This window comes from Medicago sativa, chromosome 3 (genome assembly GCF_051527215.1).
Source record: "Medicago sativa cultivar Bolivia chromosome 3, Bolivia_mono, whole genome shotgun sequence".
Lineage (NCBI taxonomy): Eukaryota > Viridiplantae > Streptophyta > Magnoliopsida > Fabales > Fabaceae > Medicago > Medicago sativa.
In genome coordinates, this window is record NC_140751.1 from 99789453 (window position 1) to 99816304 (window position 26852).

General features: G+C 32.2%; 3 protein-coding genes across 6 annotated transcripts in view; 2 read left to right on the forward strand and 1 right to left on the reverse strand.

The window, feature by feature from the left end:
• The first annotated feature begins 3055 nt into the window (after window positions 1–3055).
• On the forward strand, window positions 3056–7045 carry LOC146942813 (ubiquitin-fold modifier-conjugating enzyme). 3 transcript variants are annotated; one of them, XM_085756900.1, is made up of 4 exons: window positions 3056–3192; window positions 3554–3906; window positions 3993–4054; window positions 6651–7045. In XM_085756900.1, the coding sequence occupies exons 2-4, from the start codon at window positions 3574–3576 to the stop codon at window positions 6778–6780; spliced, it is 525 nt and encodes a 174-aa protein (XP_085613026.1). In that variant the 5' UTR covers window positions 3056–3192; window positions 3554–3573; the 3' UTR covers window positions 6781–7045. The 3 variants fall into 3 exon arrangements, with proteins under 3 accessions (XP_085613026.1, XP_085613027.1, XP_085613028.1); XM_085756901.1 differs by having other exon boundaries at window positions 3057–3192; window positions 3560–3906; XM_085756902.1 differs by having other exon boundaries at window positions 3158–3242.
• A 141-nt stretch (window positions 7046–7186) lies between these two features.
• LOC146942814 (phosphoenolpyruvate carboxykinase (ATP) 2-like) lies at window positions 7187–10195 on the reverse strand. Of its 2 annotated transcripts, XM_085756899.1 has the most exons (8): window positions 9641–10195; window positions 9218–9516; window positions 8953–9126; window positions 8800–8865; window positions 8300–8478; window positions 8003–8172; window positions 7752–7920; window positions 7187–7660 (listed from the first exon to the last, which is right to left on the reverse strand). In XM_085756899.1, exons 1-8 carry the CDS (start codon window positions 9649–9651, stop codon window positions 7517–7519), a joined length of 1212 nt encoding a protein of 403 aa, XP_085613025.1. In that variant the 5' UTR covers window positions 9652–10195; the 3' UTR covers window positions 7187–7516. The 2 variants fall into 2 exon arrangements, with proteins under 2 accessions (XP_085613025.1, XP_085613024.1); XM_085756898.1 differs by having other exon boundaries at window positions 8800–9126; window positions 9641–9781.
• Window positions 10196–13047: 2852 nt separating this feature from the next.
• The window catches only part of LOC146942815 (serpin-ZX-like), a 34824-nt gene continuing 21019 nt past the window's right edge, over window positions 13048–26852 (forward strand). Inside the window, exons 1-4 of the mRNA XM_085756904.1 lie at window positions 13048–13408; window positions 13509–13693; window positions 13787–13940; window positions 14042–14126. Of these exons, the coding sequence (XP_085613030.1) occupies window positions 13095–13408; window positions 13509–13693; window positions 13787–13940; window positions 14042–14126 (738 nt within the window). The 5' untranslated portion in view covers window positions 13048–13094. The remainder of the gene's footprint in view (window positions 13409–13508; window positions 13694–13786; window positions 13941–14041; window positions 14127–26852) is intronic.

Below are 26852 nucleotides of genomic sequence, written 5' to 3' on the forward strand. Positions count from 1 at the left end.
AAACGAACATTCTTTTATAAGAGGGCCTGGCGAAAAATAACAGAAAAGTAACGTAAGCAAGGCAGTATAATTAACTAAAAACAAAGATATTAAACAAAAAAAAAACTAAAAACAAAGATTTAATTTGAACGAGGCATCGTTCATATACAACTATAAGTGAACTACTATTCTCTCGTGAGTTTATTTCAGTTCAGTTGTTAGGAACAATGCATAATATATGCAAAGTTTGGGGTTCAAGTCTCGGCTACCAAAAAAAAAATGAACTACTATTATATTTTAGCTTTGTCTACGATCACAGATCAATCGCAACCCTTCAAACACCCCTGCCCTAAAGTTCTGTCACGTAAGGACCACACACTAAAAGTACAAAATCCACCACTTGTATCATCGCGCATAACTCTTACACATCGTGTTACAATATTACTTCGAGATGCTCCGTCCGTAATGAGTCGAACCCAACCAAAATCAGGCAGATGACGTAAAACATTCTCCAGCACTAACTTATCGTTCATGATACCTGATGTGAGTGAAATATTGCAACATACGTTTACACTCTCCAACTTACCTCCAACCATGGCTTGATTGGAATAACACAATCACCACCATGTATCGTTCTATATCTCAAAAGCATAACAAGTTGTTGTCTGAAACACATTCATTTTCTAGCCTTCATCTAAACCCAACTTTTCATACAAATTTAACCTTGTTCATTGGTCTAAATTGGATGCAAAAAAGCACACATTGGCGTAGTTTATCCACTTTATAATCCATGTACTCGTTGCTATCAGATAATCTCTAAGAATGTTTAGCGTCGTTTCTTCGACATCCCCACAGGGATGACATTTAGTTGTGCTAAGGAGCATCTTTCTCGACTTATCATTTGTCAACAATCTATTGTGTCGTAATAACCACATGAAACGACGAATTCTCTTATGCATCATCAATTTCCACAGCCGAGATCAATCTTTGGAATTTTTTTCTAAATTGAAATCACAAAACTCTCTGTAAGCATGAGCATTAGAAAACTCACTCACCATGGTCCCGACCAAATACAAATATCTTATGCATAAACTTCATGTGGATAAACAATACTTGTAACATGGTTTTATACCTATTTTAATGGTCTTATTTTATTTTACAAGTTAGCCTTTTATTTTAATTTCGATTAACTATATTTTGTTTAATTTCCATTTTATATGAGAAGAACGCGAAGACACGAAGAAAGTGACGATAGAATTACATTACGTCTGTAACAAAAACCATCCTGTTGAGGAAAAAGAATTAAACGGCGGTACTTGAAGATAGAGAGTTAAATGATGGTACTTGAATACCAAGTCAATGCAAAAAAATGTTATATTTCATAAAACTTATGGTCTTGGTAGGATGTTTTGCTATACCACACGACAAAAGTTTATGAAAAATTGGTTGCCAACAAGCAAATTTCTCATGTCCTACCTTGTTTTTACGACGTCTTTTTCAACTCGATTCTCTTTAGGAGAGAAATCAAAATGAGCAGTTTGAATAAGATTTTCCCTTATTCAAACTTGTGTCATGGTTGAGGACTGAGTCGATAGATTCAAACAAGGCATAAACAACTGGTAGGATGCAAGTAGAAGGTTTGTTTGACGATAAGGATGAATAAAAAATAGGACCACAATGATTTTTTTTGTATTGGTGAAATAAGAAACGTGCTCATTAAATTGAAATTTGTCACAAAGCTATTGCTCATAATAGAAAACGAAATGAAAAAAAACACATTGAGATCTCAAAGCCTTGAAAGGGTTCAATTTGTTAAGTCGTATAACTTACACGGGTAGGATCAAAGGTGATTCTAGCAAAAGAACCACGGGAGGTTAATTGACTTCTTAAACATGTCTACCACATTTACTTGATAAGTTACTTCATTTTGCTCATCGAACTTTTTCTTTCTTCTTCAGCTCCTTCCTTTGACAAATCTTCGCTTTTTTCATCTGTTTCGTTATCAAAATGGACTATTTCAATTTGAGTGAAAGCATTGTCGTTATGAATTATTTTCACCGAGTGTACTATTTTTTTCATCTATTTCCTTAGTAAAATAGACTGTTTTTTCTTCACTTCATTCCTTTCATATGTCTCTATTGTTTTGAAAAAATGTAAGGCATCTAATTGACATTATTTTTTGTCAAAGACGGTTGTTAGAAGCTAAAATTTGTCGATGTTGAATAAGTTTTTTTAGTTGTGATTCCCTTTGCTTTAAATAATCAACATTAAGGATAAACTATGTTACTAGATGTGGATTCCTTAACTTATTTGATAGAGAATGAGATATGATTGTTTTTTTGGTTTAATTGATTGAATGTGTTAATTATGACGTACGAAAAAATATTTATAGTGTAATTATTGTCTATTGGCTAAAATGACGTGACCTACAACGCTGAAACCTCTATTACGCTAATTTCACGTGTGTTGCGTAATAACTCCCTAGTTAGTGGGGTGTCACCCAAATTACAACGTCTAGCTTAACTATTTCGGCAATTTTATATGTATCGGTTAAAAAAACTCAAATTGATCTATTTGAGTTTTATGACTAATTTTGGTTTTTTCGTTGGAATTATTTTACTGTACACTTGAAAATAAGAGTGTATGGGTATATTGATATTTAAATCATTTGTTAACTGAGTCGCTTTTTGAAGAGTAAAAATATTATTTTCTTCCATTTACAATTATACTAAAATTTAAGTTTTTAATTTTTTTTATCATTCATAATTGTAATATTTAGCATGATTCTTATAATCAATAAAATGAAATTTTTAAAAATATAAAAGTTAACAAACACAAAGTAACTTTTTATTTCATACACCACTAAAAAAAAATTTATACAATTTTTTTAATTAATTTATCGTTTTTTTTTTACCACAATGCCTACTTTATTGACGTGTTATAATTATTTCAAATATAAAAAATCGATATGTGTTTTAAAAAAGGCTAACACGTGTAATAATGCACATATTAAAATAATTAAAAGTGTTTTTTTTATTAAAAAAAATATATTTAATACGAAAAGCGAAAACCCTCAACAAAATTAGTGTTAGAAAGACAGCAAAGAAAAGGTTGACGTAGGTAACTGTAGAAGGGAGGAAGTAACTGTACTTGTACACTTGAAGTGTCCAATTTTATTACACAGTGTTGCCTCGTCCCTATATCGCATTGCAGGTTTGTTTTGATCTTCGTTTTCACTCATCTATTCCCCACCGTGCTCTGTGGTTTGAATCTTCAATTTCAATTTTCAATATATTTTTATTCTTCTTGTTCTTTTTCAATTCTAGTTAATGTTCTCTGATTGCTGCGAATAAATATTTCAATCTTCTCCAACTTGGGAGTTAGGGTTTCATAACTTTTAAATTGGGGCTTTTTTGGCTGTGAGTGATTTTAACAAATTGAGCGTCTTGTGATGGTGGAATTAAAAATTATATTATTTATCTCATTAAGTATATCAAAATATATTGATTTGTCAAAAAATAAAAATAAAAATATGTGTTGTTATTCTGAGTGAGTGATCTGCGTGTGTTAAAAGCTGTAGAAGAGAAGAGAGAGATGGAAGGTTGGGACCCGAACACGAAGTCGACGCTAACACAGATCCCATTGCTAACAACAAAGGCAGGTCCTCGAGACGGATCGGCATGGACGACCAGGCTGAAGGAAGAGTACAAGTCTCTTATTGCTTACACTCAGATGAACAAATCCAACGACAACGATTGGTTTCGTATCTCTGCCTCTAATCCTGAAGGTACACGTTGGACTGGTAAATGCTGGTATGTCTATAATCTTCTCAAGTATGAATTTGATCTTCAATTCGACGTTCCTGTCACTTATCCTTCCACTGCACCCGAGCTTGAACTCCCTCAATTGGATGGCAAGACTCAAAAGGTCATTTTCTCTTTTCATTTTCAATTTTATCTTCGTTTTTTCATTATCAATTAATTAACATCGTTTTTCATTTGTTTTATTTTCAGATGTATAGGGGTGGAAAGATATGCTTGACTGTTCATTTCAAGCCTCTCTGGGCCAAAAATTGGTACTTTTTTCTACTCCTTAAAGCATTGTTATATTTTTGTTAGATTCTTAGGGATTATTGGGGCATGTTTGGATTGACTTATTTGACCTTATTTACTGGCATAAGTTCAGTGATACTGTTTTGAGAGAATTTATGAAAACAGATCATGACAATTTTCATAAGCTTTTTTCATCTCACTTTCATAAATTATAAAATACAGCTTACAAAAACAACTTATAGCATATAATAGAAAAACAATTAAACATTATTTTATCTTTTGCTATAAAAATATCTTATGCAAAGTTATACATAAGCACTTGTACTATAAACTGCTCTTGGTTAGTCTTTGAACAAGACAATGTCTGGATAAATAACTTAATTAATCACTTAGGATAAGTGTTTATGGTATAAACACTTATGATAAGTTATTTTTATAACAATGTCTGGATAAATAACTTAATTAATCACTTAGGATAAGTGTTTATGGTATAAACACTTATGATAAGTTATTTTTATAACAAAAGATAAAATAAATTGAAGCTACTTTCGTAAGGTTATGAACATGTCATAAATAAAATAAGTTGTTTCCATCAGTGTTGTCAATCGCAGATCGCGGGAAATACCAACCTGTTCAAATTTTGCTACGCAACAGTGCTACATTGCTGCTATAGCAGCTATTTCACAGTATTTTGTATTAAATAGAGTATCCCAAACAATAGGGATTTGTTCAAATTCTGCTATGCAGCCAATAACGCTATAGTGCCGCTATTTAACAACATTGGTTTTCAGAAGCTCTTCCAAATAGCCTCACAAGTGTTTATGCTAATAGATAAGCTCAAATAAGTCAATCCAAACAGGCCCAAGTGGAAATAGAACCTTGTGCTTGGTATGAGATTTGTTTGAATTGAATGAAATAACTCTAGGTAATCAAATGATGTTAACTTTGTGATGGGTATGTAAGATTTTACAACACCTCTTACTGTTTTGCTGAATTGAATGAAATAATTTTTTTAGGTGATCAAACGATGTTAACTTTGTGATGGGTATGGAAGATTTTACAACACCTCTTACTGTTTTGCTGAATTCTAACTACTGAGAATTTTTGTATTTAAGTTTCATCACGATTCACGACTAAAGAATCAAAACTTAATTGATCCCTCAAGACCCAAATTCCTAAGAGTAAAGGATCAAAATTTGATTATACTCACTATCTTACAACACAATCCCTTGATGGTAATGTGAATTTTCACATCCAATATTTGAGTAAGTGAACTGCCATGACAAGCAGCTATAGCTGGAATGGTCCTAATACTAGTCATTTTTGCGAAGGGTGCAGACGTCTTGTCACCAAACTTCTGTTTAGTTACCCAGTGTGACCATTGAAAGTACTATCAGAATTCAACTTCACCAAATAGACTCATTTCACCCTAATGAGTCTAACAATTGGATGCTGAGGAACAATGTCCCAAGTGAAATTTTCTGGAAGGGCATGCAGTTCACTTCTGTGATGTGACCCAACAAACATTTTTAACTGCCAGTGAATAACAAGTGGCAATATATGTGCCCAAATTCATACATATCAGGCGGGTGAGACTCCCATGTGAGGGTCACGACAAGGGTGCTAGTGCAGGGTCAAGGACAAAGCAAAATTGTGTATCAACGTTAAGATTTTTCTCATGACCCTCCTTCCCTAAAACGGTTTAAATCAGGTCAAATGTAACATAACCATCAGAGGAAGGTTTAGAACATGGGAAACAAGTGTTATTGATAAAAGAAAAAAAATTCCTGGAGATACGTAATCGACGAGAGGTGGTATCCTAACACAAGAAGCCTTTATGATTGGTACTATAACCCGGAAAAATCACACTTAGACTGGGCATTGATGACAGACACTTGTGGACAGAGCTTCAACCCTGAAATGGGGAGAGCCAGAGGCATACATAAACGGCAACTTTTGTGTTCTATGATGACACATATATATAGGGACATGAACACTGAGATATGATACCTTTTTGCTACAAATATTCCTAAAAAGCATGGGTGCTGAAACCACAAACCATGTGAGCTTGAGAATTGTACACGCAAAGGGGTCTTGACACCTTAAGGGAGTTTGAAACCTGGAGAAAAAAAAGAAGAGAGAACTAAATTACCCACTTCATGAATCCATAGACGTAGATGAAACCAACACCATATAGTCCATTTCCAACTTTCCATCCATTTGGGAATTATTGAGGCAATCCATAATTCTCACTAAACCTGTCAGTTTCTCGATTATAATAATAGGAATATGACGAGTTTAAATTATATTTTTAGTGGCTATAGTTGTGATGGAATGGAGCTTCCTTAAAATATGAAAGAGACAGCTTTGTATCCAAACATGTAGAGTCTAATATATGATCTCACAATATAATCAAGAAGCTAACTTACCCAAGTTTTATTTGCACTTTAGTTATTGCAGTAGTGTTATGATAAATCTCTATGTACAGTGTGTATATGTTGCACTAATTTCTCTATATGATGTTATTGTTTAGTGATATTAAACTTTTGATAGTGTATAAATCATGTATAGATCAGTCTAACTTTTTTGTATCCTTTGCTTTCTTGCTTTCTTTTACAGCCCTAGATTTGGTATAGCACATGCACTTTGCTTGGGTCTTGCCCCGTGGCTTGCAGCGGAGGTTCCCATTCTTGTGGATTCTGGTATGATCAAGCACAAAGACGATGCAACCACATCAGCTGAATCTTAGTTAATCAATGTCTGATTAAAGCTGTAAAAGTAGAACTCAGGCTTTTTATAGTTATCAAATCTGTCAAATGGAAATAAATGAGCGGTTTGACTGCGTTTTTACAGGATCTTTCTTGTAACTTACACACATTTAGCTGCAGACGTTGAAGTCTTGAGATCCGTAAAAGCATTGACAAATTATTATATATTGCATACAACATATGGATAGTGAATTACTAGTGATTTTTATCTGAACTTGATTTTCAATGAAGTGTTTGACTGAAAAAGGTTAATCTTTTGGTATTTTGATAATATAATGCGTGTATGTCTCATTATGATTGAAACTTTACCTGAACTGAAAGTGATTATAATTGTTTAGACTATATACATGTTGGCAAATTTTAAAGCAACTGAAGTATGGGTCATCATGGTCCAAATTTCACTATAAACATTCTTATACGAATAATCCTTTTTCAAGAGGGTGGAATATTCCAAGAAACGCAAAATGAAGGACCCTTGTTTAAAGAGGGGGAACCTCAATCGTAATACATGCGCGCAAAAACAAACTTACACATTGATGGATGAAAGCATAAACAATAATAAAATAAACGGATAGTCTTATAGTCAAGCTCAAGCCAACCAAAAACAGTGAAGACTTTAGAGTGAAAGTGATTAGTGAGATGATTCTAAAACAGATAAATCTCCAAGCCTTGTATCTTTTGTTCTGGTGAAAAGCACTTTCAGCTTAAGTGCTCCAATCAGAATATAGGACCAGCAGAGACAATCTCTTCAGTTAACTTTTGATCTTTCCCTATCTTGTAGCTCACAAATCCATCAAAATTGTTCTTGAATAGACCAGCTAATTTCAGAAGTGTATCTTGGTAAGCCTTCTTGTCAAGCCACTGCAGTTCATGCAAGTACAGTTCATACCTTCACGGTTGTGATATAATTGTATAAAACTTATGTACTGAATATTATTAAGTATTAACTAACCGTGTTTATGGGGTGCAAGATTTCAGATGGGACTCCATCTATTGCTGTTGGGATCTCAAGCCCGAACACTTCAGTTTTAATGTATTTCGCATTCAAGAGACTGCCAGAATGAATGGCATCAATGATTTTCCTCGTGTACGCTAACTTGATCCGATTGCCTGATCCATAACTGCCAGATTACAGGGAAGAAAAAATTAGTTTTAGTGAGGAAAAAACTACCATATATGCAGTTGCATTGTTCGAGTTCACACCTTCCTCCTGACCAGCCAGTATTGACAAGCCATCCAGTAGCTCCATGCTTCTGCATCTTCTCAGCCAACATCGTTGCATATTTGGTAGGATGCATCATTATAAATGCTGCACCGAAACAAGCAGAAAATGTGGCTTGTGGCTCTTTTATACCATCTTCTGTCCCAGCAACCTATGCCATAAGTCAAATTTAACTATAAAAACTTGTGCTGCAGTATAGCATCTTACAGGCCCTCTCAACCACTATAGGATGCCAATGATAAGAAGGCATAAAAAGAAATGAAAGGAATCACAAATACCAATGCTGTATAGCCACTGATAAAATGGTACATTGTTTGGGCCAAGCTCAGCTTGCTTACTGGGGGGAGCACCCCAAATGCATCACAAGCTAGAAGGATGACATTCTTTGCATGGGGAGCAACACATGGTATCCTAGCATTAGGTATGTACTCTATAGGATACGCCGCACGAGTATTCTCTGCATGATCAAAAGCTCCAAACTATTAGTAAGCCTTAATCCCCGATTCTTGAATTATATAATAAAATTAGTAATATAACCAATGATTTCAATCTGTAGTTATTTCATAATTTTCCAATTTATTGTAATCCTGCCAGCGTTAATCAATACTTTTAGCAATTTTATCGCATTAAGTTTTATGCTGACCATATTCATAGCTAATATGTGTTGTTTTACAAAACATTAGTACAAATCCATCTAAAATATCACTTCCTATATGATTCAGTTTTGCATTTTGAAATCCTTTAACATGCTTGAACACATTTATGTCAATATACTTACCTGTTACAGATTTGTCTGAGAAATCTACATCTCGTGTATGCTCATCAAAAACAACATTTTCGAGCACTGCAAATACATGCAAGCAAAATAATTGTTTGTCAGGTGGGAGGACACCATAGATTTCGTCAAATTTAATTGAAGATTGTTTGTTACCTGTCCCGAATTTGATGGCATTCCAGATATCTGGTTCCTTATCCTTTGAAAGATCAACACACTTTGCATAGCAACCTCCTTCAATATTTGACACCCCATTTCCACTCCAGCAAAGCTCATCATCTCCAATCAAATAACGGTTATGATCGGTAGAAAGAGTAGTCTTTCCAGTACCTAAGAGATCACAAAATTAACAAGATTAATAGAAACTCAATGCTACACACAAACATCATCTGATAAAAGGTAGTTAGTCATGAAACTTCACCTGATAATCCAAAAAAGAGCGCAACATCGCCATTTTTGCCCATATTACATCCAGAATGCAGGGAGAGAATATTGCGCTTCGGCATGAGGTAGTGCATTAAACTAAAGAGACCTTTCTTCATTTCTCCAGCATATTGTGTGCCAAGGATGACCATTTCCTTTCTTGTAAGATTCACGTCTATGCTAGTTGATGAAGTCATGTAGTGAGTAAAACGATTACAAGGGAACTGTCCTGCATTGTATATAGTGAAATCCGGGGTACCAAATTCCTCCAACTCTTCAGGTGTTGGTCGGATGCACCTGTAAAAAATTTGTCGTATAGTTGTGCATGCTAAATCTAGTTTTTAAGGTTGCAAAGAATTATTTGGTAATGCTTAAAATATTTGTGTGTGTGAAAAAGATAGGTGATTGCATTAGTACTCACATATTGTACATAAATAGAGAATGATAAGCTCTTGCAGATACTATTCGGACTTTGATTCTGTGTTCTGGATCCCAATTCAGAAATTGATCATTCACATAAACCTGAATTTAGATCAATTAACAGAGTCAGAAACAAGGGAAACTAGTCATTGTTGCTATTGGTTATTTTCTTCCTTATGTGTGATTGTGTAAAAATTTAGAGAAAATGAAATAGTGTACGATGAAATGACATAAACATCACTAAATAAAAATAAAATAAAACTTTGGTATTGTATTACTACGGTCTTTACACAATGCAACTCTTCCATTCACTAGTATTTTTGCTAAATGTAGGAAATAAATCATCTCTAGGCGTATTCTCTCGTGTTGTGGTCCTTTACTCTCTACTTAAATAGTAGTTAAATGTTTCTCTAAACGAAGTGCGATCTTTGAACACTTTCACTCTATTACTCTGTCGTGGGACTTTCCGACATAGCAAATTGGCCCCAAATCTTAAGTCTTACAGTAACATGTAGTTACACTTGCATTCATGTCGATAAGTCTTACTCGTCATTTTAGTTTGTAATAATTTTTCCTTCCCCGTATTTATTTTAAAAACTAATAGTTGAACGAATTGATAAATAAATAATATAAATGATATAACTAACATTATTTTGCATATAAATTAATGTTTATTTTAAAATACTTATTACTATTAATATTAAAATATTTCTTGTCCTGTTTGTTCAAAAAAATAATAATATTTCTTGTCCTTAATAAATATTAAGTTTATTTTCATTTTTTTTAAATTAAATGAGTTAAAAATAAATAATGAATTAATGTTATATGTTTTTTTAATATAAATAAACTTAATTATGTTTTATCAATAAAAAATATACGAGGTATTATACAATGATGTTAAAGAAGTGATTAAAACACCACCAATTTTTTTTTGGTAAACACCACCAGAAAAGAAGTGATTAAAAGCCTCAATTTCACACCCCCTCAAAAAAAAACCTCAATTTTAATTTAAAAGTGGGCAGAGTAAAAGTTTGATTAAAAAGTAAGAAATAAATTAAGATAAAAATAATAAGTTATGTATAATACCAGAAAATTATTTATAATGACTGAAATAGATACTGAAAAATTAAAGTAGGTCTTTAAATTTGATGTTTGTAACACTAAATTAGCGATATTAGATATGACTATTATATCACCACCAAAAAAAAATCTGACTATTATATTTTTCCGTCTCTAAATTTCCAATGCGATTTTGATTCATTTTTTTTCCTAGTACTCTCATATAGGTTTAAACATTACATTTGAGGTCCTCGTGAGCTTAGTTCAGTTGGTAAGGACAATGCATAATATATGCAAGGAAACCCAACCACCACAAAGAAAAAAAAACATTACACTTGAGTTTAAAAAAAATCAATAAACTAGTAAATAATTTTTTTTGAAAGAAACTAGTAAATAAACTTGATTACCTAACACTTTTATTTTGATCAATCAAACTCATGAACTGATAAAAAAATTATAAGTTCATTTAAATTTTCTAACAGACCACGAAATAAAGAGTATATATATAAATTATCTTTATATTTAATTATTTTAAAGTAAATTAATTTTACCTACAAAATACTTGATGGAACATAACGGAGCGGAATTGAACACAATGGAAATGGAATGGAGCGGAATGGAACAAAGATTCCATTTCATTGTTTGGAAAGTGGATGAAAAGGAAAAAATTATAACTTTTTAATTCCACTTTTACCCTTTTCTTAAAAACACTATTATCATGTCAAATATATTATCACTAAAATCTAATTTCCTCAAAAAAATTCCAACTAATTAATACACAAAAAAACTAGTGCAAGAAAATGGGACAGGATCCCTTTTTTAATATTGAAAAAGCACACAAAAAAACGCAAGAAATAAGGCAGAGCAAACTATACGTAGAAGATAACATAAAGAGTAATGATATTTTGACATCCATTTGATGACAACTTTGGTGACAACCTTGTTTTTCTCACTTCTTATTGGTCAAAAACAATGGAGAGAGAAAAAGGAAGAGAGAGGATAACAACATCATGTGAGTATGAGAGAGAAAGTTGTTCAAAAGTTGTCAAAAAGTGGTTGTCAAAATATCATTTCTCTAACATAAACATCACAAAGTTTCAAGGAAACAAAAAAGTAAGCTTGGCAAAAAAATAAAACACGCTAACAAAAAAATAACATGTGAACAGTGTGATGAAAACATTATTGGAAACACTGAGTAGAAGAAGAACGACAGGAAAAAATGAATTGGAGAAGAAGAGCTAACAATATAAATTTAAGGGTAAAAGAGTAACATTCTAATTATAAAATTTCATTCCATGGGATACACCCCAAATTGGATGAAATGAAAAGTGGAGGATTTGATGGAATAAGATGGAATGGATTCCATTAGAGAAATGATATTTTGACAACCACTTTTTGACAACTTTTGGACAACTTTCTCTTTCTTACTCACATGATGTTGTTATCCTCTCTCTTCCTTTTTCTCTCTCCATTGTTTTTGACCAATAAGAAGTGAGAAAAACAAGGTTGTCAACAAAGTTGTCATCAAATGGATGTCAAAATATCATTACGCATTCCATTATATACCATACCATTCCATTTAGTTTTTGCAAACCCAAACAATGGAACATAATTATTTACTATTCCATTCCATCCCACTCCATCGCATCCCATCAATCCAAACATAGCCTAAAGAGTACTATAGGGGCGGCAATTGAGTCAAATAGTTCATCATTCATCCAATTATTTATCCATCTAATCCATTCCCTTTGCAAATTAAATTTGGGTTTTACTAAGAAGTGTCCTAAGGGCATCTTTTAAAGATACTTATAATGTTTAGATATTTCAAAATATATACAAAATTAACAAAATTAAGATGATATTTTTTTCCATATCAAATTTGAATTATAACCACATTTATAACTTTAAGATAACATAATATAAAATCTATACATTTGATCAAAAAAGTTTTTTATTTCCCGTGCTTGGCACGGGTCACTATACTAGTTATTAAAAAGTATCAACGTTTAAATATATCGAATAATAATTTTGTTGGTTTTCCATTGTTTTAATGGTTGTTTTTAATTTGATCGATTTGGATAATAAAACCCTTAAATTTCTACCCCTTTAATGATGATGATTCTTATTCTTAATGAAATAAGTCACGTATTGACGATGAATGTGGTAAAAGAAAAATAGAAATAGAATTGACCTGAATATAGAACGAGTCAGTGACTGACTACGTGGTCATTGATTTTAAGATAAGATAAGAATATATTATATCTGAACCATGGTAATCTTAACTAGGGTAAACATGAATGAAGCTAGCGTGTACTACAACTCATATATAAAAGGAAGGAAGGCCATAATCGTTGCAATTGCATTCTATTTTGTCAACTCTTGGCAAACTCAACTCAATGGCAGACAAGGAGACGACAAAAGAGGTGCATGGATCAGATTTCAGAAATGGAACAACCAGTGAAAACAACAACAACGTTATTGGGCGTCGTGGGCTACCCATGATCCCAACACACAAGAAAACTATGGATTCTTCGGAGATATGTCACGACGACAGCACCCCATCGGTGAAAGTCCAAACAATTCACGAGCTTCATTCTCTACAGAAGAAGAAGAAGTCAACTCCTATCAGATCATCAACAACAACAACACAAACTCCCTTTGCCTCTATTTCTGAAGAGGAACGCCAAAAACAACAACTTCAATCCATCAGGTACCTACGTACGTAGTTTCATTAACACACACATATCATGTACGATGCTATGAATTTAATTAATTGATACTAATTTTGTGTTTAATTAATAATGGATCAGTGAATCGTTAGCGTCGTTGACAAGGGAGACAGGACCTAAAGTGGTGAAAGGAGACCCAGCCAGCAAAGGGAGTAGTGCACACGTGGATCATCACCAGCATAGTCCTCTTATTTCAACAGCAGCATTTGATGTTAGTGATAGTGCACTCAAATTCACACATGTCCTCTACAACCTTTCCCCTGCTGGTATTATATACTCATCTTCATAATCTCTGAATCTGATCATTGCATGTAATATTTTTGTTTTGTATATACTTACTTCAAATTAATTATATATAGAGCTGTATGAGCAAGCTATAAAGTACGAAAAGGGTTCATTCATAACGGTAACGGGTGCGTTAGCCACTCTTTCAGGAGCAAAGACAGGACGTTCTCCACGTGACAAACGGGTTGTTAAGGATGACACAACCCAACATGATCTTTGGTGGGGAAAGTGAGTGTGTCCTAATCTTCTTCAATAATAAAAAACATTATATAATATTATCTTCAAATTACAGCCAATTGTTGTGCATGTTATAATGTTGATCAATTCAGGGGTTCACCGAATATTGAAATGGACGAGCATACCTTCTTAGTCAACAGAGAAAGAGCAGTTGATTACTTGAACTCTCTTGAAAAGGTAAGAAATGAATGATACATTAATTATTTTCTTCATAATCAAGTAAGTAAGAGAACGGGATCTATGCCTGCCTTAATCTTGGGATCTTTCTTAAATGTACTTATCTTATAACGGTGATCACGGGAACATGATGATTCTATGAGTAATTACGTGACTAATTAAGATCTTCTTCTTCTCCAATAATGATAATAAAGTGGACTTTATGGATCAACGTGTCCGTGAGTAATCAGATAGCTTGAGATAAGAAGGAAGTACCTACCAATGCATGGGCGTTTGAGAGTGACATGTCTTCAAATTTCAATTTATCCATACCCATTATAGATACCCGATTCCGATCCATCCATTAAATTTGTAATTTTTTTTATAATTTCAGAAAGTAAAAGAAACATGGATTATTTTATTTAATTATTATAGTTAGATTATATTTAAAATATTCTAGTTTAAATTATATTTTTATTAAAAAATTGAATAATACAAGAGTGGTTGGTAGTGCAATTGGGGTGGATTTTTATTTTTGAAGAAGTCAAATTAATTAATCAACCCAAATTGCCGTCGAGAAAGAAAGTTAAACATTGAGAGCATACACTCCAAAGTCTCAAACCAACACACCATCAAATCAAGTTAATTTAGTGGATCATTTTATTTAATTATTATAGTTAGATAATATTTAAAATATTATAGTTAAATTATATTTTAATTAAAAATTTGAATAATACGAGAGTGGCATGTAGTTGCAATTGGTAGGTTTTTCTTTTTCAAGAAGCCAAATTAACTAGCCCATCAAAATTAGTATAGACGAGAATGAAATTGAGATCTTAAGAAAGACACACTCCAATGCTCAAACCAAATTAATCAGTTGAATTTCTTTCTTTTTTTGACAAATCAGGTGGATTTCTATGATGTGATCCATTGATTTTTTTACTCTATTAAATTATAAAAAATAAGTAGATGAACTATGATTCAGTCCATCAAAATTTAATGGGAAATGCTAATGATTGTCTTAAGGGTACTTTTTAAAGATTTTAGATGGTAAATTTTTATGAAAACTTGTGCATTCAATGCATCGAAAATCGAAATATTCAACTTTTTTAATGAATACTCCCTCCGGTCCTATATATAAGAAAAGATTCTTTTTTTAGATACATTTAATAATTAATGTATCTAGTCTTCTTTGTAAACGAGATGCATTAATTATTCAATGTACCTAGAAAAAGAATCTTTTCTTATATATAGGACCGGAGGGAGTAGTTTTTTAATTATTGCACATAACGATTAAAGTATTTGGGTTTATACTTATACTCCCTCTATTCCTTTTCTTTTGATGTTTTAGGTGATTGCACAAATATTAAGGAATCATTAAATTATAGGAATAATTGTATGGTTTATACTAAAATACCCTTACTTACTCCTTGATTTTTTTTCCTCAAAATTCTAATCTCCTTAATTATTGAAACTCACCACACAAATTGCATTTATTATTTAAACTTCCAATTTTCAAAGTGTGTTTTTCAACAAGGGTAAAATTGGATAAAAAGTATTAAAAATTCTAAAACATCAAAAGTTTTGGAATAAAGTTTAAGCTCTAAAACATCAAAAGAAAAGGAATGGAGGGAGTACTAATTATTTGTAGTATAAGATGTACTAATTGTTAAACTTAGCATATGTAATATTTTTGCAAAAATACACTGACGTACTGTATATTATTATTTGTTGACATAATGTATTTTATTAATCATAAAAACTAAAAAAAAATATTTTTTTATATCATAGTCAGTGTCAGATGTATACACCTAGTCTGTGAATGAACCCGTTAATTTTTTACGGGTGTGTATAAATATAGTTTGGGCTACAGAAACGCTGATTGTTATTTGTTTTTATTTTTTACAAAACCAATGGTCTAATGTAAATATTAGACATCGCAACGGGGCGGATCGGAGGCGGGTTTGAGTATCCCCGTCCCTGCCCCCGCCCCCGTCCCCAAACCATATCGGGGGTAAAAATTGAACACCCAACCCCGCCCCCAATGGGGACGGGTCTCCCGGCCCCGCCCCAACCCCCACCCGCGAAAACTTTATTTTTTATAAAAAATTTAAAAAATGCATATTTTTTCATTTTTTCATAACAACAAAAACACAATAATTATATTAATAATTTTCTATCTAATAAACTTATTTCAAAAGAGCAAAATAATTATTATAAATGTGTTTATAAAGAGTAATAATATATTAAAATAGGTTGGTGCTTATGGAAATAAGATTATAAAATTTAATAAACAAAATTTTAAAAAGCGGGTGCGGGGCGGGGTGTAAGCATCCCCCGCACCCGGCCCCGCCCCCGTTGAAGGAAAATCGAAAGATATCATACACAGCGGAAGAAGAAGAAGAAGAAGAAGAATTTCGATTTTCTTTCCTTGGATCATTACGAATTTGACATGAATCAGTGATACGATTGTTACCTCGATAGTTTCTGTTCTGAATCACGATCACAGCTAAGCAAAGCAGCAAAGCCTCTAGTAAGTCCACACGAACAATGCTCCTCCAAAACTCGGTGCTAGCCAATGAATTGGAAGTGCAGAGAAGAAAGGGGTTGCTTCAAAACGTGTTCCCTAAAACTTCAGCACCAGAGTTCTATTTATAGAACTTCTAGTGTGCTCTGCAAGTCATAAGTCACTATTGGGCTTCAGTAAGCCCAACAACGAGTTTAGTAATTTTGCTAACTAATTAGCGTTATTTACTAAACGCACCCCTTATATAAGTCATACTTATATATTTCTCTTTTGACTGTTCTTTGTGTGTGACCCTATAGGTTCTAGTCACGTTGGCAATAATATTAAATCTAATATTTAATATTATAAACAATGAGCGGTATCTAGCAACACATCATTGCTACCCAAGTGACAAGAATGTCAAGTGATCTGACGAAACCTTTCCATGATAACACTCATGTGTATATTTACTCCTTTGTCTCGATATCTTCATTGATCCCAAGGCATAGTTATTGTCACCCTTGTATAGATCAATATTTATATTTCTTGATTCCAAAATATACTGAATAACGAATAAGTCCAATATCTTATATTGACTTAGTTCGGCATGGCCATGCAATTTTACAGTCATATTTCATCAAGAGGCCTAAAGATATATCTCCTGTTTATGAGGAGGGACAAATCCCATCTAGGACACTCATGTCCCTCAGCATGATTCATCAAGTACCCATCAACCAACGTTATGGTTATCCTTTTACAGACAACGTTAGAATGGCAACAAAGCACTTGAGTCCACATCTAGGGATCATAGTGGTTTCAGGTCTAAGAGCGATATACATTATTATCATTGTGAGAATATCTTATGACATTTTCATAACATACTATGTAGTATTCTCACGGTGGGTCAATCCAGTATAAATATTACCCCTAATATTTATACCTATGTATAGACTTAATATCTCAATATCAATGACCCATGAGATGCGGTCATCAGTCTACATACATAATAGTCTTTATGCTTTATTATTATCCCAATTCATATTAAAGCTTGACTATGGATATGTTTAAGAATAGCGTTCTTTACGTAATGTAATCTCATGATTAAGTCACACTTAATATTCCATTACATGAACTATCTATTCTAGGGACTTTATTATTTTGAAACATAACAAAATCAATAAAGAAATGCCTTATTATTATATATATTCACAATATATATTTATATCAATATCATGATACAAAGCCAAACCCAATCAATATTGATTGGATATTAGGGCTTACTCCAACAATCTCCCACTAGCACTAAAAGCCAATCAAATATTAACTCAATATATATTGATCAAGTGTTAGCATCAAGCACACCCTGGGCATGATACTATTCTAGTAGATAAGGAACTCTTTCCTATGTTGGTAGGTTACACTTCTTTCAATTTCCACTTTCGATCTTCCATCGAAAAGAAATTGAAGTGTAACAGTATACATTTGGATTATTGGTGAGATCAAGTATTCATTGCTCGCAAGATTAAACCAATTTCACCTCAGACGGGATCAATGGAATCCGCAACGCAAGAGACATATGGTTTCGCTCAGTTATGAGCTAAACAATCCAAATCATATATATTTGACATCTGTAATAGAAACAACAACTATTTGAAGCTTGTACTTTTACAAATTTCATAGTTGAGATCCAAGCATAGCATTTATTCCAAATTGCGATTTGGATATACTGTACACCGATATTAAATTCAGCATCATTGTAACTTCTTTACAATGTTCCTTTAATCCGTGTTCAAGAAACAATCCTTAGTCCTTTAAGACATCCATGGATATTCTTGAAAGTATTCTAGTGTCGAACACTACAATCAATTTTGGTACATATTGAAAATAATTTTCTAACCATGTCTCACATGTGTAGATAAATTGTTTTGGTGACTAGTATGTCATCCACATACTCCACCAAACTAATATCAATGCTCCCACTATTCTCCTTGTGTGCACAAGATTTTTATTAATCAAAGTTTTTTCATAAAACTTCACTAATAAAACAAATAATTCAACTTCAAGAAGCTTGCTCCAATTCATACATGAATTTTGTAATATATATACCTTTCTAGCATCCTTTGGATTAACGAAACCCTACATATATGTCAAATACATATACAAGGTCATTCTAATTAAAGAATGCAACATCGTTGTCCATCTCCTAGAATTTGCATTATACAATAATGACAAGTGGGATCGTTAGATTTAAGCATTATGATGATGTAATAGTTTCGTCATGATTTGCATCACGAGTTGCATGAAACCTTCTACAATCAATCACATCTTAAATGTATTCATAATACCATCCATGTCAGCTTTATACAAGAAAACTCACATTCATCTCATGAGTCATACTCATTTGGATGATTTAACCAATATCCATATATGGTTTGTGTACCATGAAAATCATAACACCTTGTTGAGCCATGACAAAATCATGTTACTCATTGTAGTGATATGACATATCAAACTCATCTAGATCTTGTGCTACTCGAACTGGTGATTTAACAACAACCCTTTGTTGAATTAGTTCATGTTCCATTCTTAAAGATACATGTATTTTGTGGTACTTGACTTAATTCAAGTTCTACAACACTCCCACTGGCTCCTGCAGAGACATACTCCTTTAATAGGAATACTCCAGATCTAGAGACAAACGACTATTGTCATGAAAGGTGATGTATAATCAGTATCCATTAGTTTCCTTAGGGTACCTCCACAAATGTACATTCATTTAATTTGTAGTTTAGTTTATCTAATAAACCATATAACCTCAAATTATCATAAAGTCAAAAACTAGGTACTCTTACCTCCATATCTAATATGGTGTCTTTATGATTACTCTATTGGAACTTGTAGTGGGTGAAGAATAACTGTAATTTAATTTAACATCAAGAGTCAATGAGTTATAACCAAACTATTTTAGATCGATTCATGTCAAACATGAAGCGATATAAATAATAATTATACTCATTAATCAAGCATTTACCATCACGACTTACTCATATGGTGTTTATACTTTTCAAACCTATTTCTTTTACTTCATTGTTAAACTCTTTGAACAATTTCAAAGATTTCTTGAATTGTGTCAAATACACTTTTCTCATATACTATTAATTAGTAATGTTAGATGAAGTAAGAGAAATAAAATATCCAGCAAATATGTTTAGTGCTCCATATACATCTCATATGTATATCAACTCAAATAGATTATGTGTCCTTTTCACCTTTACCGGTATACTAATCTATTTTGAAAGGTGGAACTCACATCCTTCAAATGATATAAAACCAAATGAGTCCAATAGTCCATATCCATGGATTTTGGAAATGTGAATCACACTTGTTTGTACTAAACAGTGATGCCAATGATATACAAAAGGTTCAAATCTCATTTGATCCTTTTCTCATATGTTATAGACTAGCTTATCAAGATCATGGAACTCAAATCCATTACTTGATCAGCACATTGTATAGAAAACATTATTAGGACAATAGGACAATATTTGTCTCTCATTCAACTACATAATCCTTCTCTTGTCAATACAAGATTTATGATTTAATGTTTCTATTTTATATGGAATTTAATAACAATTATTTGGTTCCATATCAAGTTAAGTTTAAGTCCAAGCATAAGCTCTTATAGTCAATGAAACAATTTGTTCCATTCCAGACGTAGGTGAACTTCACTTATAGTTAATGTTCTGCTTCTTTAAAACTCTATATTTCAACAAATATGAGATTAATCATCAAGTATCAAATACTTATGATGAAGAAGTAGAAATTTAACTTTCTATAACTATATGGGTAAATAAGAAGTCTTACTTCTTTCTTATATTTTGACCCTTTCAAAACTACAAGCAATTTTTGTTTTTAACTTTTGAAATAATTGCTTCCCCTTTTGCAATCGTGTTTAACCTTTCAAAGGTAGAAAAACAGAATTTGAATTTTATTCTTATCCATGTACATCTACTTGATAGGCTTAAACTATTCATCTTATAACATTGAGGTTGAATGATCATATTATTCTCCATCGTCGTTATCACTATGAGATATCCTATATCTACTCATTTGACCCAATGCTTCTGATAAGCGTTGTTTTTCAAATATAGACATAGAAAGTTGCTAGGAAATAACTGCTCGAGAATATACAGTTTTTCTCATTCTTAAGAACAATTCTTAAATTTTGTACCAATTCAGAAACTCTTTTCTGAAAATTTTGTTCTTCATAAGAACTTTTAACAGTATAATAAAATTTATATGCTAAAGAAATTCTAAATACAGAAAATAAATAAAATAAATGTATCATGATTTAAAACATATTTAAATAGGTCTTTAATTAAATACGCTCCCACTATTTTACTCAAAACAAATGACCTTCAACATTTGAATCGGAAAATCTCATTGGAAGATTTTCTAGTGGGTTGAAATCCATATTTCACCTTGCTTTAAGTCAACGGGGGCTGTACTCAAAACTCAGTTATTTAGGTAGGAACTCCTTCCAATTGTATCTCATACAACTTTCAAATCATTTGAGTGAATAACTCCTTACTCTAATCTATCATATAGATGTTCCCAAACATTGCTTCTAAATTTATTTTAATCTTATTAAAATTAATTTAGTTAAGTTAAACCCAAAAGAATAACACTTGGGTAAATTGGATTACCGCACCGCAACTTACTAGTATAGAAAGTGCACCTCGCGGAGGCGAAACCTACACATTTCGATATTAGTCTTGAAGGGTGTTAAACTTTTGGAAAAAATTAAACTTAATATTTTGAATTGAAGGATTTTTATTAAGTTTGATCTCACCTCACCACGGCTTATATATCATATATATTCGCACTCCAATCATAACATGCATAACGATTATACAATAATAAAAGTGACATGATTATGGCCTCCTAACGTTATGACTCTCTCAAGCCAATGAGAGAATCTAAACTAATCCTAAAAACGACCTTGCTTCTCCAAGCTGGACCTCCAGGACTATCCTAACGCCTTCATCCCTATTACCTACTTGTATTCTATTTACATTACATAATAAGAAACTCGTTTTACATACGAGGGAGTGGATGAGAAGAGAATGTACAAATAGAATATGAGAGAGAGGCACGACACGCAGGCCGTATTTCAAAATCCAAACAAAATAAAATAAAAAGGACTAAGGCCATAATCATTCACACACATAATAATAACAAACACACTTTTATTATTATTAAGGTCTTATAATTAAAATAAATTAAATTAAAATTTGACATATGATCACACTACGCAGATTAGCTGGGGGTTTAATTGAGTACCAAAATATATTATATTGAGTACAAAAATATATTATATTAAGTACAAAAATATCTCATATTATGTACCAAAATATATTTTATTGAGTACCAAAATATATTATATTATATACCAAAATATATTTCAGATCAAGTACTAAAATATATTAGATTGCATACCAAAATATCTCAGATTGTGTTCCAAAATATTCTAGATTGCGTATTTCGCATCAACACTTGACACGTTAATGAACACCCAAATCGTTTCGGCAAATATTATGATCAAATCCAAAAGATCATATATGATATTGAAACTCTTTCAAATCATGATTCTTTTAAATTATAAACAAATCAAGTAAAGTCATGCAAATCGATTAAATAATTTCAAAAGATCATATATGACATTGAAACTATTTCAAATCATGATCTTTTAAATTAACTATCAATTTAGGATCGTTTATTACCTTTCAAACAACTTTTGAAAAACAATCCAAAAGGTAGAATTTTTATTTACTTAATTATAGTAATATTGACACTCAATAATTATTATAATTAAATCTGCTTTATTTAGGCAATCAATTTGTTTCCAAAACAAAATACAGGGCTAAAATTAAGCAAATATTTTATTACCAAATTCAAAAATCAAATCATATCTGATATTGAAACTCTTTCAAAATCATGATCTTTTAAATTTACTACCTTTCTCCAAATAAATAAATTAATTAAACATAAATATTTTCAAGGATTGTTTGTTTAGCATGAACAACCGGATCTATGATGCTTCACCAGATTCGGATATTGAAGCTCACTCTCACGAATTGTTCAAATTCACAACAATCTCTTTGAAAACAATTGATCGAATGATACAACCATAATAATACAACGCTTGTATAGTTAGGTATCCTAATACAACAATCAAACATCAATAGTTTTAACAATTGTTTGTTCAGTATGGACAACCGGATCTTTGATGCTTCACCAGAATCGGTATTCGAAGCTCAATCTCACGAGTTGACTACAAATTCACAATCAATTATATAAAACCTATTGAACGAATGATATCATCAATATATCACATATAATGATGTTGTATTAAAATCATATATCACATATATGATATTGATCAATCAATTTTAATTAATATTTAAATTTAAATAATAAAATATTAACACTTAATATTCTATTTTATTAACGTATTTGCATTCCAAATTAATTCCTTATAGAATATCAAAATATTAGCAAATCAAATATTTGCGAAAATATTATTATCTCTTAAAACAATTTTAAAAGATAATCTAATTTGATTTGTTTCCAATCATGTTCCCGTCGATATGTATAATCGATATGTCGATACTTCACCAGAAACGGTTTCTGAAACATCAAACAAATCGAAAAGCCATGCACAGAAAACATGATATGATGCCAATTTTAATTCTCTTTATTATTTAATTCTGATTCAAAATGTTTAATCATATTAAAACATAAAGCAGTAACAAAGCAATCCGATTCATGGTTTCGTAATTGGCTCTGATACCACTGAAGGAAAATCGAAAGATATCATACACAGCGGAAGAAGAAGAAGAAGAAGAAGAATTTCGATTTTCTTTCCTTGGATCATTACGAATTTGACATGAATCAGTGATACGATTGTTACCTCGATAGTTTCTGTTCTGAATCACGATCACAGCTAAGCAAAGCAGCAAAGCCTCTAGTAAGTCCACACGAACAATGCTCCTCCAAAACTCGGTGCTAGCCAATGAATTGGAAGTGCAGAGAAGAAAGGGGTTGCTTCAAAACGTGTTCCCTAAAACTTCAGCACCAGAGTTCTATTTATAGAACTTCTAGTGTGCTCTGCAAGTCATAAGTCACTATTGGGCTTCAGTAAGCCCAACAACGAGTTTAGTAATTTTGCTAACTAATTAGCGTTATTTACTAAACGCACCCCTTATATAAGTCATACTTATATATTTCTCTTTTGACTGTTCTTTGTGTGTGACCCTATAGGTTCTAGTCACGTTGGCAATAATATTAAATCTAATATTTAATATTATAAACAATGAGCGGTATCTAGCAACACATCATTGCTACCCAAGTGACAAGAATGTCAAGTGATCTGACGAAACCTTTCCATGATAACACTCATGTGTATATTTACTCCTTTGTCTCGATATCTTCATTGATCCCAAGGCATAGTTATTGTCACCCTTGTATAGATCAATATTTATATTTCTTGATTCCAAAATATACTGAATAACGAATAAGTCCAATATCTTATATTGACTTAGTTCGGCATGGCCATGCAATTTTACAGTCATATTTCATCAAGAGGCCTAAAGATATATCTCCTGTTTATGAGGAGGGACAAATCCCATCTAGGACACTCATGTCCCTCAGCATGATTCATCAAGTACCCATCAACCAACGTTATGGTTATCCTTTTACAGACAACGTTAGAATGGCAACAAAGCACTTGAGTCCACATCTAGGGATCATAGTGGTTTCAGGTCTAAGAGCGATATACATTATTATCATTGTGAGAATATCTTATGACATTTTCATAACATACTATGTAGTATTCTCACGGTGGGTCAATCCAGTATAAATATTACCCCTAATATTTATACCTATGTATAGACTTAATATCTCAATATCAATGACCCATGAGATGCGGTCATCAGTCTACATACATAATAGTCTTTATGCTTTATTATTATCCCAATTCATATTAAAGCTTGACTATGGATATGTTTAAGAATAGCGTTCTTTACGTAATGTAATCTCATGATTAAGTCACACTTAATATTCCATTACATGAACTATCTATTCTAGGGACTTTATTATTTTGAAACATAACAAAATCAATAAAGAAATGCCTTATTATTATATATATTCACAATATATATTTATATCAATATCATGATACAAAGCCAAACCCAATCAATATTGATTGGATATTAGGGCTTACTCCAACACCCGTACTAAAACTCCAAATTTCCCCCACACCCGCACCCGGTTAAATCGGATTTTCCCCGTTAAATTTGGGGCGGGGGCGGCTGGGTCTGGCGGGGGCTGGGTTTGTTGCCATGTCTAGTAAATATTGTATTTTAGGGTAACAACGATGTAAAAAAAAAAAATTCCGCGTATTGTTATACCTGAAAAGTGCATCAATTAAAAGTCAATGGTAGGAGGATCTGCTTATATAAAAATTGCATGTCCTGTAATGACCAGTACGGCTTACAAAGAAATTAAAAAAAACGACTTCCAAACAATACGCAACTTTAGTTTTCTAAATTATAGCAACAACAATTCTAAAACATAATCAATGATCATACTTTTTGAAAAAACTTCACGATACACAACATTTGTGGTCTCCTTGCAAACATTATTATCTTCATCCAAGATGAGCAGTTTCAAACCTTTTCTAGAATTAACTCGAGAGACAGCGATATAGAGTTGTCCATCCGTGAACACGGGTTAGGAAGATAAACTCCCACTCGAGATAAAGATTGACCATGACTTTTATTTATTGTCATTGCAAAACAAAGTGTCAATGGAAATTGTCTGCGCCTGAATTTGAAGGATAATCCTGGATCACTTAGAATAAGATTCATCCATTCCTGGGAATGAATACCCTGGTACCTGCCCTTTTTTCTGTTATTACGGTAACAGCTATCGTGCTCTTCCCTAGATGTGTAACTGTCAGCCTCGTACCATTACACAGTCCATTGACCTGATCGATGTTTCTCAATGATAAGCTAGTGTGATACCCATGCTAAACACGGGAAATTAACGTACTTATTTTTTTTTACTCAAGGAATTAACGTATTTATTAATGTTTTATAAAATACTATTTTAAATTGAAAACTAATTTACACAAAGTTAGCGAGTATTTAAGTTATTTGATATATAAATCAATATAAATTTAAAATAACTTTGATATAAATTATAAAGCTTTTTGACAAAAACTGTAACGCCCCATTTTTATTCTATTATTTTTAGTGGATGTTTGAGTGTTTTATATAATTTTATATGATTTATTTGGTATTTGATGTGTTGTATATTATTTAAATGAATATGACTTTATTATTTGTGGAAATATTAGGTGAAATAAAAATAGGAGTAAAATATTAATATTTTGGTTAATGGGAGTTAATTAGTAATTATGAGAGTTTAGTGGGAGTTAAATGAAAAGAAAGAAGTTATATTTTTGGGAGAAAAAGAAAGAGAAGCAGAGATAAACAGTTTCACGTACAAACAATAGAAAAACTGGTTTTTGGAGAGAAAAAGGAGAAGAACCAAGAGAAAGCAAGGAGAAGAGCTAGGAAGAGAGAATCCAATCGTTTTTGCTGTAGAATTTGCTGAGATAAGGTAAGGGTGGGATTCCTTTCAATAATCATGGTATATAATTTGAAAATTGATGAATTTGTTGTTCTTGGTTTTTAGGGTTTGAGAAGTTATGTTAGATGATGAATTATGATGAAACTTGTTGTTGAATTGCATGATTATATGTTGTTTTATCCCCTATGTTGTCTAATAAACCTGTAAACATGTTTCTAAAACAATTTGGGTGATTATGGGATCAAATTTGGGGTTTGGGTTGATGAAATTGGGGTTTTTGGAGTGAAAACTGGTCTGTTTCCGTAGAACTGTCCATGTTCCATCGTAGTACGATGCTGGGAAATCGTACTACGATTTTTCCAGCAGCAAACAAGACTTTTTCAGTGTATCCCATCGTAGTACGATGCATTCCATCGTAGTACGATGTAATAGTGACAGCATTCCCCTGTTTCGTGTTCTTGCGTCTTTTTCACCCGTTTCTGTTTTGAACTGGCCTTAGGTGTAAACATGAAAGTTGTAGATAATTAAGTTAGCTTTAAAATGGCCTTGGTTTGGAGTGGAAAAGATTTGTAGATTTTGAGTTA

What these genes read in the sequence shown, in the direction of transcription:
- LOC146942813 (XM_085756900.1), top strand. Translation starts at nt 3,574, where the DNA reads ATGGAAGGTTGGGACCCGAACACGAAGTCGACGCTAACACAGATCCCA. An exon ending in TGGATGGCAAGACTCAAAAG is followed by an intron (nt 3,907 to 3,992) that starts GTCATTTTCTCT and finishes TTTTATTTTCAG; the next exon opens with ATGTATAGGGGTGGAAAGAT. An exon ending in CCTCTCTGGGCCAAAAATTG is followed by an intron (nt 4,055 to 6,650) that starts GTACTTTTTTCT and finishes TTTCTTTTACAG; the next exon opens with CCCTAGATTTGGTATAGCAC.
- LOC146942814 (XM_085756898.1), bottom strand. An exon ending in CTCAGACAAATCTGTAACAG is followed by an intron (nt 8,479 to 8,799) that starts GTAAGTATATTG and finishes TTGATCATGCAG; the next exon opens with AGAATACTCGTGCGGCGTAT. An exon ending in ACTGGCTGGTCAGGAGGAAG is followed by an intron (nt 7,921 to 8,002) that starts GTGTGAACTCGA and finishes GTAATCTGGCAG; the next exon opens with TTATGGATCAGGCAATCGGA.